This window comes from Tachyglossus aculeatus, chromosome 5 (genome assembly GCF_015852505.1).
Source record: "Tachyglossus aculeatus isolate mTacAcu1 chromosome 5, mTacAcu1.pri, whole genome shotgun sequence".
Lineage (NCBI taxonomy): Eukaryota > Metazoa > Chordata > Mammalia > Monotremata > Tachyglossidae > Tachyglossus > Tachyglossus aculeatus.
The window spans coordinates 75,149,195-75,167,850 of NC_052070.1; the positions used below are offsets into that span (position 1 = coordinate 75,149,195).

An 18,656-nucleotide genomic window follows, 5' to 3' on the forward strand; every position below is an offset into this window, starting at 1 on the left:
TCAAGTCTCCTGACTCCCAGGCCTGTGGGCTTTTCGCTAGCTCATGCTGCTGCTTCCACATATACATGTCACTACTATCATTTAAGCCATAGCAAACACCTTTACATCAGTAAGCAATCTTTATGAAAAACAGCTCATTTTCTGATTTCATCCCATTCTACAGTTTAGCCCTCAAAGGGTGCCAATTCTGCATCCCTTATTGAGTGAATCAGTCAATCAATCAGTCATAGTTTTGAGGGCTTGCTGTGTCCAGAGAAGCAGCGTGTCTTAGTGGAAAGAGCCCGGGCTTGGGAGTCAGAGGTCATGGGTTCTAATCCCAGCTCCACCACTTGTCAGCTGTGTGATCTTGGGCAAGACACTTCACTTCTCTGTGCCTGTTACCTCATCTGTAAAGTGGGGATGAAGACTGTGAGCCCCACGTGGGACAACCTGATTACCTTGTATCTACCCCAGCACTTAGAACAGTGCTTGGCACATAGTAAGCGCTTAACAAATACCAACATTATTATTATTATTATTATTATTATTGATATGGGAGAGTACAATACAGTGGAATTGGAAGATGTGATCCCTGTCCACAAGGAGCTACAGTCTACTGGGGGAGACAGATGTTAAAAAAAATTACAGAGAGGAAAAGTAGCAGAATAAAAGATTATATGCTTCAGTGCTGTGGGGCTGGGAGGGTGGGGTGAGTATCAGTGTGCTTTAAGGGTTTCAGACCCAAGTGCGTAGGTGACTCTGAAGAGAAAGTGAATAAGGTGGGGAAATGAGAAGTTAGTCAGGGAAGTCATCTTGGAAAGGGCATGGTTTTAGTAGTGCTTTGAAGATCTGGAGAGTGGTGGGCTGTCCAATACGAAGGGAGAAGGAATTCCAGGCAGGAATGGGGACGTGATCAGGAAAGATGAGATCAAGGTACAATAAGTAAGATGATGTTAGAGAAGTGAATGTGCAGGCTGAGATATAGTGGGAGATAAGCAAGGTTAAGTAGAAGGGGGAGAGTTGATTGTGGGCTTTAAAGCCATAAGCTAAGCCATTTCTGTTTGATCTGGAGACGAATGGGCAACCACTTGAGGTTTGCTCCTCCTAGGCAGGTAATGTATCTATAGACTTAATTAAATTTATACTGTGATCTCCCAAGCACTTAGTACAGTGCTGTGCACGCAGTAAGGGCGCAGTAAATATGATTGATTGATTGGGAAGTGTGTGGAGAACTGTTTTTCGGAAAAATGATCCGGGAAGCAGAATGAAGTATGGCCAAGAGCGGGGAATGCCCTGCACATAATAAGCACTCATTAATTATGATCTATTGATTGGGGGACAGGGAAAAGGCTGATGCAGCAGTCAAAATAGGATGTGACAAGTGCCTGAATAATGTTTTTTCATAATTGTCCAAACATTTTTTACATTGGTCGAAGCAAACTATTTTGTCACTGAAGTTTTGATTCAGAATTATGACAAGTCGTGTCTACCAACTTCTTTGTATTGTACTTCCCAAGTGCTCAGTAGAGTTTTCTGCACAGTGAGCACTCAATAAATACCATTGATGATGATGATGATAAAATGCGAAAATAATGTTTTTAATAATGGTAGCCTGAAAAATGTTCTTTCATAGCTATCCAAATATTTTTTTACATTGACTGAAGCAAACTATTTTGTTTATTAAGGTTTTGAATCAAACTATGAACTAGTTCCTCTTGAGTCTAAGCTCACTGTGGGTAGGGAAAGTTTCTACCAATTCTGTTGTATTTTCCCAAGTGCTTAGTACAGTGCTCTGCACACAGTAAACACTCAATGAATATGATTGATTGATATGGGATCTGGCCAATATAAAATGACCTTTCCATTGCTGTATTTTGAAGAAAAGACGAGAGGAAGGCAAGTCTCTTATAGGCTGGAGTTCTTTGAAGGTTTAACTAAGCAAGTATGTAGATAGGAACCACTGAGCATGTGTATATAGATTTTTAGAAGGACATCAGCACGGGTCACATAAAAAGTAGTTTTTTTAAATAATGGAATTGTGGGATTGGAGGGCAGGTTCTGTCAAGGATGGAACAATTAAAAGGTAAAAAGAAGAAGGCTGTTAATCCTGCTGAGTAGAGAAATGTAAATCTTTATTAATGTAAAAGTGAAAAATAACCGAGGTCTTCCAGGGCTCAATGCTGGTACTGGTTTTATTAAATGGTCCTAATTAATATGGAGTAAGTTGTATGCAGTGAACTCTCCAAAGTTTGTAGATGAAAACTAAACATTTTGGGTAATGAAATGTGCAAATAAGAATTTCCTATAAGAAGATCTCATAAAGCTCTGTGAAAAGGCCAAAAAGTGGGAGATGAGTTTCAATTTAAGTAGTGTAAGGCATATGGGAAAAATTTATTGAACTACACTTATACACTGAGCTATGAACCATCAATTTTAATATATCTTGAGGTCATTGTCAGCTGCTCCCCTAAATCATCGGCCCATTCTTTGAGCAAAAGCCTTAAAAAGACAAAATTTTAGGTATAACCATGAAGAAATAGAAAATTTTATGAAACTTTGTAAAGGTGTGGAATGTTGTAGACAGTTGTGGCTACCACATTGTAGGAAGGACTTAAAAAATACAAAGAAGGGCAATTAAAATGATGAGGGACTGGAGTAGCTTTAGATGGAGAATTGTATTATCTAACAGCCTGCAGCTCTCTTCATCTTCAAAGCCCTTCAAATTGTATCTCCAATTGGCCTTCCTGGATCAAGTTCTAGTACCCCTATCTTACTATCTTCCCACTGCCGTATCAGCAGTTCCATGTCAACTAAATCCCTAAGTACACACAACCTCCAAGCCATAGCACTAAGCAGCATGGCTTAGTGGAAAGAGCATGGACTTGGGAGTCAGAAGTTGTTGGTTCTAATCCTGGCTCTGCCACTTGTCAGCTGTGTGATTTTGGGCAACTCACTTAACTTCTCTGTGCCTCAGTTACCTCATCTGTAAAATGGGGATTAAGACTGTGAGCCCCACATGGGCCATCTGATTACCTTGTAATAATAATAATGATGGCATTTGTTAAGCACTTACTGTATGCGAAGCACTGTTCTAAGCTCTGGGGGAGACACAAGGTAGTTAGTTAACCTTGTATCCTCCCAGCACTTAGAACAGTGCTTCACACATAGTAAGTGCTTAACAAATGCCATTATTATTATTAGTATTATTATTATTGTTATTGTTACAAGGTAATCAGGTTGTCCCATGTGGGGTGCACAGTCATAACAAAGCACTTTATTATTATCATTATTATAAAACTCTCATATTGTCTATTACTTCCTACTCTCTGTAATTTACTTTAGTGACTGTCTCACCTGCTAAATTGTAAAATACTTGAGGGCAAGGATCCTGCCTGCTAATTACAATACTTGTTAAGTGCTTACTTTGTGCCAAGCACTGTTCTAAGCACTGGAATAGATACAAGTAAATCAGGTAGGACACAGTCCCTATCCAATATAGGGCTCACACTCTTATCCCCATTTTACAGATGAGGTAACTGAGGCAGAGATATTAAGATACTTACCCAAGGGCACACAGCAGATGTGCAGGAGCGAGGATTAGAACCCAGGTCCTTCTGACTCCCAGGTCTGTGCTCCATCCACTAAGCCACGCTGATTCTCCTAATTCTACTGTACTCTTCCAAGCACATAATATAAAGATCTGTACACACTAGACACTCAGTAAATGCTACTGCTTGACTGATAGGAAATTGGGGACATTTTTCCCACAATATATCTGTGGATCTAACACAGTAGTATCAGAAGAAGCGGTTTTGCACATGCACCTGGTATTGGCTAAAGCTTGAGATCTATAATGCTAGTGTTCTGTGATGCAACATTCTCCATGAATCTAACTTATGCATTATAGGACTGCTGTATTTTAGGTGGAGTTTTGTATTCTAATGGAATACTGATTCTTTTGATGTTTTTGATTTCGTCTTCTTTAGGTCAGCCTCAGAATTTGAAGGTCCTACCATTATCTACTGTCCTTCCAGAAAGATAACAGAACAAGTAACTGTTGAATTGAAGAAACTGAATGTATCCTGTGGTACATACCATGCAGGCATGGGGATTAACTCACGAAGAGAAACCCATTATAAATTCATGAGAGATGAAATTCAGGTAGGAGAATATAGTGCATTTACATGGTCTCATAGGGGAAATGAACTGGCTATTTCTTGCAGTGGGGAATGCAGTCACCTCTGGATTGATAACTATATTATCATTTAGCTCTTTAGAGTACTAAATTATGGCAAGAATTATTACAAAGTACCTTTGTAATAATTAATGTCTCCCAAGAGATCTTTGAAGTAGATTAGAGCAGTTCTACGTCTTTCACAGGCAAGTACTCCTAGGCATTAGGTGGCTGCTATTTTTACCAAGGGTTAAGGAGCATATTTGTGACTTTTATAAAGTAGAGCCTCAGCCCACCTTTAAAGGAATCCCATCTCCCCAAAATATTGGGGAGAAGCTGAAGCTCATTCTAGCAAGCGTAATGGAGAGGCCAGTTGTGAGGTAAAAAGAGGCTGTGCCAGGAGATGAACTGGAAGAAATTGAGGGGAACCCAAGAATTGGTGGGTGGGAGTGTCCTCTGGATTCTTTTCTTTCTATTGAGAATCTTTTTCCCTCAATTTCACCCATTTTACTTGGGATGTTCTCAGTGGCCAAAATTAGAGCAGGACAGGAAACATTTATGTCTGTTGTCCAATGCTTAATTCTACAAAGGAATGTTATCTTTTTTCTTATTATCTGAAAATTACTACTTAGACAATTTGGAGTCCTGGTGGATGAAGGAGAGACTACTGCATATATGCATAGATCCATGTGAAGCAGCATGGCTTAGTGGAAAGATCATGGGCCCGGGAGTCAGAGGTTGTAATAATAATAATAATATTGGTACTTGTTAAGTGTCTTCTATGTGCCAAACATAGTTCTAAGCGCTGGGGTAGATACATATTAATCAGGTTGGACACAGTCACTGTCCCACATGGGTTCACACTCTTAATCCCAATTTTATAGATGAGGTAACTGAGGCCCAGAGAAGTGAAGTGACTTGCCCAAGGTCACACAGCACTCACTCCCTTGGTGAACTCATTCGCTCCCACGGCTTCAACTATCATCTCTACACTGATGACACCCAAATCTACGTCTCTGCCCCTGCTCTCTCTCCCTCCCTACAGGCTCGGGTCTCCTCCTGCCTTCAGGACATCTCCATCTGGATGTCTGCCAGCCATTTAACACTCAATATGTCCAAGACTGAACTCCTTATCTTCCCTCCCAAATTCTGTTCTCTCCCTGACTTTCCCATCACTGTAGACAGTACTACAGTGAACTTTCTTGTTCACCCCTCACATCCAATCCATCACCAAAACCTGCCGGTCTCACCTCCGCAACATCGCCAAGATCTACCCTTTCCTCTCCATCCAAACTGCTACCCTGCTGGTTCAATATCTCATCCTATCCAGACTGGATTACAGCATCAGCCTCCTCTCTGATTGCCCATCCTCCTGTCTCTCCCCACTTCAGTCTATACTTTACGCTACTGCCCGGATCATCTTTGTGCAGAAACTCTCTGGGCATGCTATTCCCCTCCTCCAAAATCTCCAGTGGCTACCAGTCAACCTATGCATCAGGCAAAAACTCCTCATTCGTGGCTTCAAGGCTCTCCATCACCTCGCCCCCTCCTACCTCACCTCCCTTCTTTCCTTCTACAGTCCAGCCCGCACCCCCCGCTCCTCTGCCACTAACCTCCTCACTGTGCCTCGCTCTTGCCTGTCCCACCATCAACCCCCGGCCCACGTCCTCCCCCTGGCCTGGAATGCCCTCCCTCTGCACATCCGCCAAGCTATCTCTCTTCCTTCCTTCAAAGCCGTACTGAGAGCTCACCTCCTCCAGGAGGCCTTTCCAGACTGAGCCCCCTCCTTCCCCTCCCCCTCCCCATCCCCTCACCCTACCTCTTCCCCCTCCCCACAGCACCTGTATATATGTTTGTACAGATTTATTACTCTATTTATTTTACTTGTACATATTTACTATTCTATTTATTTTTTTATTGATGTGCATTTAGCTTTACTTCTGTTTATTCTGATGACCTGACACCTGTCCACATGTTTTGTTTTGTTGTCTGTCTCCCCCTTCTAGACTGTGATCCCGTTGTTGGGTAGGGACCGTCTCTATATGTTGCCAACTTGTACTTCCCAAGCACTTAGTACAGTGCTCTGCACACAGTAAGCACTTAATAAATACGATTGAATGAATGAATGAATGAATGAATGAATGAAGTAGCGGAGCCGGGATTAGAATCAGGTCCTTCTGACTCCCAGGCCCATGCTGTGTTCACTAAGCCAAGCTGCTAATCCTGGCTCCAGCACTGGCCTGCTGTGTGACCCTGTGCAAGTAACTTAACTTCTCTATGCCTCAGTTTCCTCATCTGCAAAATGGGGGTTGAATGCTTGTTCTCCCTTACCCTTATACTGGGAGTCCCATGTGGGATAGGGACTGTCTTGTATCTACCCCAGCGCTTGGCAGTAGTAAGCACGTAAAACATGCCTTTATTATCATCATAATCAAAAATGAAAATAGAGATCAAAATGCAGAGCTCATTATGGGTGGAGTCACAGATTGCTAGGCCAATCCATATATATTTTTGTGGGAGGGGAGTGACTCACAGCCACTGGCCATTTGGGCCCAATCTGCATAAGGTTTTTCTGAAAAAGGACAGATTTTCTGTAACCACATATTCACATATTCCACATATTCATATACCTGTCAGAAGAACAGGTATGGATTCCCCATTTTGCAGACAAGGGAGCTGAAGCACAGGGAAGTTAAGTGACTTGTCCATGATCACACAACTGTATGTGGTGGAGCGGGAATTAAAACCCAGTTCCTTCTACTCCCGGCCCATGCTGTATGGTCACTTCTCCTCCAAGTGGCCTTCCCTAACTAGGATCCCATTTCCTCATCTCTCACTCCCTTTCGCATCACCCTTGCACTTGGATTTGCAACCTTTCTTCACCACACATACAGCCCCACAGCACTTACGTACATATCTGTAATTTATTTATATTAATATCTGTTTTCCCCTCTAGACTGTGGGCTTGTTGTGGTCAGGGAACATATCTACCAACTCTGTTGTACTGTCCCACGCGCTTAGTACCATGCTCTGCATACTCAATAAATACCATGGCTTGATTGATTGATTGTTTGAATGATAATAGGAGTTAGGGGGTTTTGCATTGCCCAACAAGAAGGCACTTTTCTAAGAGGATAGAGATCAATCACAACCCCCAAGCAAGTCTTCTGTCACTTCACTCCCCCCGACACTCCCTCTGTTTAAAAAAAGAAAGGCAGATTCGTTTAAATTAAACATGCTAGTTAAGTTTTTCTGTTTATTCTTAGTGTATTGTGGCCACTGTTGCCTTTGGAATGGGCATTAATAAAGCTGATATCCGCAAGGTCATTCATTATGGTGCACCTAAAGAAATGGAATCCTACTACCAAGAGATTGGCCGGGCTGGCCGGGACGGACTTCCTAGTTCTTGCCATACACTGTGGGCTCCAGGAGACATGAGCTTAAACAGGTATTTGATGAAAGTTTATATTTGTATGTAAATTCAGGCTAAGAAGTGGGTTTGGACAAAGGTGGATGCAAGTTACCTTGTGGTTTTTTTTTTTTTTTTTTACATAAACAGTATTCACTTGGAAATTTGTGGCATGTCCTGCAACTTAAACTCAACAGGTACTATGTTTATGGTAGTAATAGCCTTCACAGTAAGCGCGTACATGCATATCTATACTTACCCTCCCGGTGAACTCATTTGCTCCTATGGCTTCAACTGTCATCGCTATGCAGGTGATTCCCCAAGCTACCTCTCCAGCTTGTCCTCTCTCCCTTTCTCTGGTGTGGCATTTCATCCTGCCCTCAGGGAATTGCTGTTTGGATGTACATCCACCAACTGAAGCTTACTATGTCTCAACTGAACTCCTTATCTTCCCACCCAATCCCTGTCCTCTCCCAGACTTTCCCATTATTATAGACATAATCACCATTCTCCTTGTCTCACAGGCCCATTATCTTGGTGTTATCCACGACTCATCTATCTCATTCAACCTGCATTGTCTGTCACCAAATTCTGTCAGGTCTACCTTCTCAACATCTTTAGAACCCTCCCCTTCCTCTCCAACCAAACTGCTGGCACACCGATCCAAGCATTTATCATGTTCTACCTTGACTACTGCAACAGACTCCTCATTGACCTCCCTGCCTCCTCTCTCCAATCCATACTTCACTCTTCTGCACAGATTATTTTTCTAAAAAAAGCTGCTTAGTCTATATCTCCCTTCTCCTCAAAAACCTATGGTTACCCATTCATCCCTACATCAAACAGAAACTCCCTACTGTCCTCTTTAAAGTACGCAATCTGGTCTCCCCTTCCTACTTTGCATTACTGGTCTTTTGCTACAACCCAGTCTGCACACTTCATTTCTCCAACACCAACCTTTTCACTGTACCTTGATATAATTTTTCTCATTTTTTCTCATTGCTGACCCTTTGCCCATGTCCTCCCTCTTTCTTGGAGCTCCTTCCCCCTTCATATCTGACTGACCATCTCTCTCCCATTATCTCCAAAACCCTAGTAAAATCACTTTTCCACCAGGAGTCCTTCCCTGTCTAAACTCTCACTTCCCCATCATAGGCCTGCCTTCTGTGTCACCTCTGCACTTGGGTCTGTTCCCCTTAAGGACATTGATATCTACAATTCCTCCATCCATAAAACACTTAGGTATACATCCATTTGTGATGTATTTTAATGTCTGTCTCCCTTTCTAGGTTGTAAGCTCCTTGTGAGCAGGCATTGTCTATAGAGAAGCACCGTGGCTTAGAGGAAAGAGCACAGTCTTGGGATTCAGAGGACATGGGTTCTAATCCTGGCTCCGCCACTTGTCTGCTATGTGACCTTGGGCAAGCTACTTAACTTTTCCGTGCCTCAGTTACCTCATCTGGAAAATGGGGATTAAAACTGTGAGCCCCACGTTGGACAACCTGATTACCCTGTATCTATCCCAGCACTTAGAACAGTACTTGGCACATAGTAAGTGCCTAACAAATACCATAATAATAATAATAATAATAATAATAATAATAATAATAAAATAACTACTCTTTTATCAGTCTAATCAATGGATGGTATTTGTTGCTCACTTTTGTGTGCAGAGCACTGTACTAAGTGCTTGGGAGAATACAGTTCAACAGAGTTGGTAGAAATGTTCCCTACCTATAAGGAGCTTATGGTCTAGAGTAGGAGACAGACATTAAAATAAATTTCAGATATGTATATAAATGCTGTGGGACTGAGAATGGAGTGAATATCCAGTGGTCAAAGGATAGAAGTCTAAGGGTAAGGGAGATGCAGAAGGGAGAGGTAGCAGAAATGAGGGCTTAGTTGGGGAAGTTCTCTTGGAGTTGTGATTTTAATAGGCCTTGAGATAGGTAAAGAGGTGGTGTGTTGGATATGAAGGGGGAGGGAGTTCTAGGCCAGATGGAGGACCTGGACAAGAAGTAGAGGTGAAACTGGTGAGATCAAGGAACAGTGAGTATATCGACGTTAGAGGAGTTGTACTAGGAACTGAGTGAAGTAAGATAGGGGGACAGATGATGGAGTGCTTTAAAGCCAATTGTAAGGAGTTTCTGTTTCATGCAGAGATGGATGGGCATCCACTGGAGGTCTTCAGGAGTCCTGAACATTTTTTAGAAAAATTACCTGGGCAGTAAGGACTGAGTGGGCAGAGGGAGGGGGCAGGGAGGTCAGCACAGAGGTTGATGCAGTAGTGAAGGAGGGCTATGATAAGAGCTTAGATCAGTGAAATAGCAGTTTGAATGGAGAGGAAGGACATATTTCAGTGATGTGAATGTAGAACCAACAGGATTTGATGACAGATTGAATATGCGGATTGTATGAGAGAGACTAGTTGAGGATAATACCAAAGTTACAGGCCTGTAAGATAGGGCGAATGGTGATTGCTGTCTAAGGTGATGGGAAAGTCCAGGGGTGAAGAGGGGTTGGGTGGGACATGTTACGTTTACGGTGCTGGCAGGACATCAAAGTAGATACATCCTGAAAGGAGGAGGAAATGTGAGGCTGCAAAGGAGATCGATTAGGTCTGGAGATGTAGATTTGGATCTCATCCATGTAAAAATTGTAGTTGAAGCCATGCAAGTGAATGAATTATCTGAAGGAATGGGTGTATACAGAGAATAGAAAGGGACCCAGAACTTAGCCTTAGAGGACTTCCACAGAGTGTGGGAGGCAGAGGAGGAGCCCACGAAAGAGACTGAAAACCAGAGACGTAGAACCAGAAGAGGAAAGTTTCAGTGAAGCCAAGATGAGATATCGTTTCTCGGAGGCTGTGGTCCACAAAACTGAGAGGTCGAGGAGGATTAGGATAGAGTAGAGATCATTGGATTTGGCAATTAGGTCATTGATGACCCTAGAGAAGGCAGTTTCTGTGAAGTGAAGCGGGCAGAAGCCAGATTGGAGGGGGTCAGGGAGAGAATTGGTGGAGAGGAAAATGGAGGCAGTGGGTACAGACAGTTTGCTACAAGAGTTTGGAGAGGAATGGTAGGAGAGAGATGTGGCCAAAATGGAGGGAGTTGTGGGGCTAAGGGAAGGATTTTTTAGGATGAGGTTACAGGAGCATGTTTGAAAGCAGTGGGGAAGGAGCCATTGGAAAGTGAACAGTTGAAGATGGAATGGCCATGGAAGGAAGAAGGGTGGAGGCAAATACTTGGGTAAGGCATGAAGGGATGGGGTCAGAAACTCAGATGTATGAAGTATTTTAGTGATGTATTTTGTATTGTACTCTCCCAAGCTCTTAGTATGGTGCTCTACACACTGTAAGGTCTCAATCAGTCAGCCGTATTTATTGAGCGCTTACTCTGTGCAGAACACTGTACTAAGCTCTTGGGAGAGTACAATACAACAATAAAGACATATTCCCTGCCCACAACGAACTGTAAATGCTCTGATTGATTGTATGTAAAATGCGCACTTTTTGTTAAGATTTTCAAGCTAGTTTTTTTGGGGTTGATGAGATTCGGAAGTGTATTTAACGTTTTGTAATTTGATTCATCCTTATGTTCATTTGAATTGGCAGGCATCTTCTAAATGAGATAAAGAATGATGCATTTCGCCTGTACAAATTGAAGATGATGGCAAAGATTGAGAAATATCTTCACTCAAGTATGTGTAGGCGAAAGTAAGTATTGTACATTTTTAATGAATTAGCGAGAAATTAGTCGTTCCCCCTTAGTCACAATTTTGCTGTACAATTATGTCTATTATTGTCAACATAGAAAAAGCTTTAGAATTTGATCAGATTTTTCGTACATTTGGAATTGGTCATGGTAAACTTTCCTGCATCTGAATCAAAGTCAAATAATGAGTTCCCAGATGAATCAATTAATGATGATTTTCAACTCATTATTTTCTACAATGAATTTTAACATGTAAATTCTTGTTCTTTTTATTCAATTCCCAATGTTCTCTTGGGTAGAATCATCTTGTCTCACTTTGAAGACAAACAACTCCGAAAGGCCTCCTCAGGTATCATGGGAACTGAAAAATGCTGTGATAACTGCAGGTCCAGGTAAATGTTTCTCCCTGAGGATTGGAGGATTTAAAAGTACTCCCTTTTTACACTCTGGGAAAATATTAAAAAAAACAAACCCAAAAAACAAATGTTATTGAGATTATCAATAGTTTGAATTTATTTAATTAAAATACTGTGGCTTTATAGTATACTCAACTTTTAGAAGTTTACCTTTATACCTTTAAGGGTATCTCTTTTTCTTTTAGGTAATTAGTGCTCTAATGCTCAAATCAGTGAGTATCCAAGGCCCAATGTATATAGACCAAAAAATTCAAAAAATGATCACCGTTTCATGTCCATAAGGACAGAAGTGTTCCTGTCTATGTTTTAAAGTTATCTGTATTGAAGGAAGCACTTGAAATGGTGAAATCCATCCATAGTATAAATTTTAATTAATAGACTTTTATTATATCAGGTATATTTACTTTGACAAAGTTTCATATGCACATATGTATTGGTGGGTACAGAGAAATAGATCTCTGAGTCTACCACAGGTGAAAGAGTATTTTCCAAAACTTTCATGACTACAAGCTCACATTTCATTCATTCACTCATTCATTCAGTTGTATTTATTGAGCGCTTACTGTGTGCAGAGCACTGTATTAAGCACTTGGGAAGTACAAGTTGGCAACATATAGAGACGGTCCCTACCCAACAGTTGGCTCACAGTCTAGAAGGGGGAGACAGACAACAAAACAAAACATATTAACAAAATAAAATAAATAGAATAGTAAATATGTACAAGTAAAATAGAGTAATAAATTTGTATAAACATATATACAGGTGTTGTGGGGAGGGGAAGGAGGTAAGGCCAGGGGGATGGGGAGGGGGAGTAGGGAGAGAGGAAGGAGGGGGCTCAGTCTGGAAAGGCCTCCTGGAGGAGGTGAGCTCTCAGTAGGGCTTTGAAAGGAGGAAGAGAGCTAGCTTGGCAGATGTGCGGAGGGAGGGCATTCCAGGCCAGGGGGAGGATGTGGGCCGGGGGTCGACGGCGGGACAGGCAAGAACGAGGCACAATGAGGAGGTTAACAGCAGAGGAGCGGAGGGTGCGAGTTGGGCTGTAGAAGGAAAGAAGGGAGGTGAGGTAGGTGGGGACGAGTTGATGGAAAGCCTTGAAGCCGAGAGTGAGGAGTTTTTGCCTGATGCGTAGGTTGATTGGTAGCCACTGGAGATTTTTGAGGAGGGGAGTAATATGCCCAGAGCATTTCTGCACAAAGATGATCCGGGCAGTAGCGTGAAGTATAGATTGAAGTGGGGGAGACAGGAGGATGGGAGATCAGAGAGGAGGCTGATGCAGTAATCCAGTCAGGATAGGATGAGAGATTGAACCAGCATGGTAGCAGTTTGGATGGACAGGAAAGGGCGGATCTTGGCAATGTTGCGGCAGTGAGACCGGCAGGTTTTGGTGACCGATTGGGTGTGAGGGGTGAACGAGAGAGCAGAGTTGAGGATGACATCAAGGTTGCGGGCTTGTGAGACGGGAAGGATGGTAGTGCTGTCAACAGTGATGGGAAAGTCAGGGAGAGGGCAGGGTTTGTTAGCAAGAGTAGAGATGGGCCACTGAATGTCAGCAATACAGAACTGAAGTACCAGAAAATGTCAGTCTGGGGAAAGTAGATATTTTTTTCTTCTTTTATTATATTTGTTTAGTGCTTACTGTGTACCAGGCACTGTACTAAGAGATGGGGTAGGTACAAGCTAATTAAATTGGACACAGTCCATGTCCCACATGGGACTCACAGAATTAATCCCCATTTTACAGATGAAGTAACGGAGGAACTGAGAAGTTATGTGATTTTCCCAAGATCACACAGCGGACAAAAGTTAGAGCTGGAATTAGAATCCAGGTTCTTCGGACTCTCAAGTCTGTGCTCTATCCACTAGGCCAAACTGCTTCTCTAAGATACTTCACTTTTTTTTTTTCCTCTGTGGTATTCATTAAGTACATACAATGTGCCAGACACTATATGAAGCACTTGCGTAGATACAAGCTAATCAGTTTAGACACAGTCCATGTCCTATATCGGGCTTACATTCTTAGTCCCTATTTTGCTGATGAAGCAACTGAGGCACAGAGAAGTTAAGTGATTTGCCCAAGGTCACATAGCAGACAAGTGGCAGAGCCTGAATTAGAACCCAGGTCCTTCTGACTCTCAGGCTCTTGCTCTGTCTTCTCTGTATTGGTCAGGCCCTTATTGGAGTGCTTTGTCTCATTTGGTCACCCAACTTTATGCAGAATATTGAGAAACTGGAGGAGATCCAGAGAAGAAGACTAAAAATAATACAAAGGTTGGAAATGAAGTCCTCTGAGGGAAGGTTAAAGGAGTAAGAGATTGTTAGCCTATAGAAGGCAGATGGACTTTGAAGTGTTTGAAAGTTCTTGTGGAGAGAATACTGATTGCTCTGTATATTCACTGAGGACCAAAGAAGAGGCAAAGTACCTTAAACTGAAACAGAAAGACTTTAGTTGCATTAAAGGAATAACTTTGCCAGTCAAGAAATATTGGAATAGACTTCAGAAAAACATTTAGTCAGGGACTCCACCTGTGAAGATATTTAAGACAAGGATAAATAACAATCTGTCCTACCTGATTTAGTCATATTCTTACCTGGAGACAGGGGGATCTTTCAGATGATCTAGGAGTCCGTGATGATTTAAGTGAAAGGAATCCATTTATTACTGTCTCTACTCGCTAGATAATGAAATTAGATTAACAAAAAGCATGAATCCATCATTTAAAAACTGTTTGTTACCAATATACCTCTTTCCATTTGAAATGTATACTTGGTTGTTAATCCTGGTCTGCACCTCATTCTTTCTGTTTAGATCAAGTTATTATGCTATTGATGGCCCAGAAGATACTTTACAAGACTTTGGGCCACAGGCATTTCAGTTTCTATCTGCAGTGAAAGTCTTAGGAGAAAAGTTTGGAATTGGACTTCCAGTTCTGTTTCTTCGAGGTTCTGTAAGTGTGATAAAATTCCCAACACATTTTTGCACCTTCTGAGTTTCTCTCTTTGTTCTCTTTTTGCTGCCTTTCATTCCCAATGAAAGCTCTGGGTTGTAATGAGTCCTGTGCCAGAGACAAAAGTTTTGAGTTATGAGCTCAGTGAAAAATAAATTTTGATAGGTATGATGACCGTTGACAAACTGAAAGTTGTATATATTCTCTTCTCCAGGTTCAGAGTCATGTTTGGACACTTAGCCAAGTTACCTAGTAATCTGTTAAACAGTAGTCGAGTAAGTCTATTAAACTGGCCTTCCTTGGGATAATTAGGGGAAGTTAACTTCGATATCAAGGGACAGGAGAAATTGATGCTCAACTGTTAATTTGATACTCAGAAAGTGAAATGTGAACAAAATTTTGAATATGATGAGCATTTTTTATTGACATAGGACATTGGTAATAGTTTACCACAATAAAAGTGAGTTTTCTCTCTAGTATAGTGAGTCTGATGATCTTTTTTAAACTAGTAGTGTCATTCCTATCAGAACTAATCCACTCACTTTAATTTTGCTTATACTACAGTAGAAAAATGCACATAGGACTTTTAAAATTCCAGTATTCTCTGAAAATATGCACATCAGAAGAAATGTTTGTGAAAGTATATTTAAAATTTTAGACTTTGTATATAAAACGTTTTCTTTTCAACAGGTACTTATTGAACAATAGAATATTTTTTGTAATTTTTCAGTTTGGTAATTACTGTTCATCATTTTAGAATGCAAGTTGTTTAAAATTTTAGATTTTTAAGTTGAAAATTATAAAAAATGAATTATGTGATATTGCCAAAAAAGTGCATTCATAGTGGAGTATTACTGTTTGCCTTATCAAGTATGTGAGATCCTCAATTTAAAACCTCGGGTTTTTTTAACACTTGGAAACAAAGAGTTTGAATACATTAACAAGCCTATTAAATGTTCCACCTGACCCTCTCTCCCAAAAATTTATTTGTCCCAGTTGGATTTATAGTTTAAAAAAAATTATGGTTTTAATTTGGTGTAACCCAGCCCTGCCCTTTGGCAACAAACAAGTAGAAGTGGGCTCTGAGACAGACTTCAGGTAGGACACAAGAGAGATCAGATTTCACCTATTATTTGAAAACTGAGCCAGATCGCTCTGCTGAACAAGTCCTTCTGGGAATCTTCAAATTAAGAAGTTGTCGTAGGTGAAATTTTATACCACCCTTGCTATACAAAGAAGATGTAGAACTTTATAAAGTGTCACTTTAATAAATGTAAGGATTATTCTTTACAGTAAAAAAAGAAAAGCAAACTTTCTTTCCATCTTAATTATTATTGAATTTCTCCACATATTTGTAATATTTGTTTTTAAGATTGTCTCCATCAATCTTTCATTAAAGGAAAACTTTATTTTAATATAAAAGGCAATAACCATCTGTTTGGAAGCATAGCTATTTTTTAGCATGATCTTTGAACTAGGGTTGCACCTGACACTTTTTGACATTTTTGCTTACTTAAAATGAATTTACTTTAAAGCAAGAGTCAGTGGATCCCACAAACTTTTGTAGTGTATCTTAAGAGTAGTGCCGTTTATGAATTGGTAACTACTGTGAATTGATCATTCGTAATCTTTCATTAGTTCTTTCAGGGTTCCATTGTGCACAGTGGAGCAGTAATTTATGACATCGTGTTTTTGAACCCTAAGAGAGTTAATCTGACATATTCATGCTAACTTGCATATACTGAGTAGTTTACTCAGATAGGGGGCTTTGATTGATTATTTTAGTTGTCAGAGGAGCAATTAAATAGAAACCGTGTTGGTTTGTAAGCTGAACCGTTGTTTCTTAGAGACTTAGGGGCCAGTGTTGTTTTTAGCACCTTTATATACATAAAGCGTATATTCATTCATTCATTCAATTGTATTTATTGAGCGCTTACTGTGTGCAGAGCACTGTACTAAGCGCTTGGGAAGCACAAGTTGGCAACATATAGAGACAGTCCCTACTCTACAGTGGGCTCAAAGTCTAGAAGATGAGAAGCATATAGCATAAAGCATGTATGAGAAGCAGCATGGCTCAGTGGAAAGGGCATGGGCTTTGGAGTCAGAGGTCATGGGTTCAAATCCCTGCTCCGCAAATTGTCAGCTGTGTGACTTTGGGCAAGTCACTTCACTTCTCTGTGCCTCAGTTCCCTCATTTGTAAAATGGGGATTAAGACTGTGAGCCCCACGTTGGACAATCTGATCACTTTGTATCCCCCCAGCGCTTAGAACAGTGTTTTGCACATAGTAAATGCTTAACAAATACCATTATTATTATTATTATAAAGCCAATATATAAATAGAATCAATTTAAAAAATCACTCCTTAAAAAGTAAAAAATGGAGAATATTTTTTCTCCTTCTGAAGACTTTATTTTCATTTTCACATAAAGATTCTATAAGAGCATCTACCCAAGAGCAAATGAACTTTAGATGAAAGAACCTATTAGAGAAGCACTGTGGCCTAAGTAGTTAGAGCAACGGGCCTGGGAGTCAGAAGGACCTGGGTTCTATTCTTGGCTCCACCACGTTGCTTTGTGACCTTGGGCAAGTCACTTAATTTCTCTGTGCCTCAGTTACCTCATCTGTAAAATCAATTATCAACCAATCAGTGGTATATATTGAGCACTTACTGTGTGCAGAGCACTCTACTAAACACTTAGGAGAGTACAGTGCAATGGGATTAGCAGACATGTTCTCTGCCCGTAACAAGTTTACAATCTAGAGGGGATTAAGATCGGCCTGATGTGGGATAGGGATTGTGTCCAACCTGATTAGTTTGTATTGTATCTACCCCAGCACTTAGTACTAGCATGTAGTAAGCATTTAACAAATACCAGAAAAAAAATCCAACTTTGAGAGAGAATTGGAGAAGCAGCATGACCTAGTGAAAATAGCACTGGCTTAGAAGTCAGAGGACCTAGGTTCTAATTCCAGCTATGTGACATTGAGTGAGTCACCTAACTTCTCTCTGCCTCAGTTTCCTCATCTGGAAGCAGGGACTTAAAACACATATCTCCCCCCATAGACTAAGCTCAATGGGGGCAGGGAATGTGTCTACCAACTCTGTTATGTTATCATATTGTACTTTCCCAAGCACTTAGAACCCATGACCTTCTGACTCTAAGGCCCGTGCTCTCTCCATTCAGTCAATCATATTTATTGAGCGCTTACTGTGTGCAGAGCACTGTACTAAGCGCTTGGGAAGTCCAAGTTGGCAACATATAGAGACAGTCCCTACCCAGCAGTGGGCTCACAGTCTAGAAGGGGGAGACAGAGAACAAAACCAAACATATCAACAAAATAAAATAAATAGAATAGATGCTGCTCCTACACTGTTTTAAGTGTGGTACTAAGAACTGCTTTTATTTGGGTTTTGAAACTCGAGGAGTATTGTTTAAAGAATGGTGTTGAACAGCCTATGTTTTACTGCATATAAAATTGGTATAAATTGATAAATTGATACTCGGAACTGCCCCCACATATTTAGAGATAAAAAAACTCCTCTCTAGACTGTAAGATCATTATGGGAAAGGAAACTGTCTGCTAATTCTGTTGTATTGAACTCTCCCATGTGCTTAGTACAGTGCTCTGTACTTAATAAGCACTCAATACATACCATTGATTGATTGAAAGTACCATAGTCCTGGTTTCTGCTTTCATTGTGGAAAAAATAAATTGGTCCCTCATCTTTAAAAACAAAAATAAGGGACTTTCTAGTTCCATTTTAATCATTTCTTTGTGGTATTTATTATACAGTTCACCAATTATTTTAGTTGGCCTAAAAGGCCTAAGAATCCTGATGCCAGTCACATGGTATTTTCAAATTTATTTTATTACTGGCATAGCCAAGTTACTGAAAAATTTCAAAGCTATGCCCTTTTTTCCTATTGCTATTGTCTAATCTTTTGTTGAAACTCCAATAAGACAAATTAAGGCCCATTTCTCCATCTTCTCATTTCTTCTACCTTCACACCTGCCTGCA

At 40.8% G+C, this 18,656-nt stretch overlaps 1 protein-coding gene across 4 annotated transcripts in view; it reads left to right on the top strand.

Moving 5' to 3' along the window:
* WRN (WRN RecQ like helicase) overlaps nt 1-18,656 on the top strand; it is a 115,771-nt gene that overhangs the window by 72,698 nt on the left and 24,417 nt on the right. For all 4 annotated transcript variants that reach the window (XM_038746693.1, XM_038746692.1, XM_038746691.1 and 1 more), the window contains 5 exons: nt 3,966-4,140; nt 7,420-7,601; nt 11,176-11,277; nt 11,575-11,667; nt 14,495-14,633. In XM_038746693.1, the coding sequence (XP_038602621.1) occupies nt 3,966-4,140; nt 7,420-7,601; nt 11,176-11,277; nt 11,575-11,667; nt 14,495-14,633 (691 nt within the window). The remainder of the gene's footprint in view (nt 1-3,965; nt 4,141-7,419; nt 7,602-11,175; nt 11,278-11,574; nt 11,668-14,494; nt 14,634-18,656) is intronic.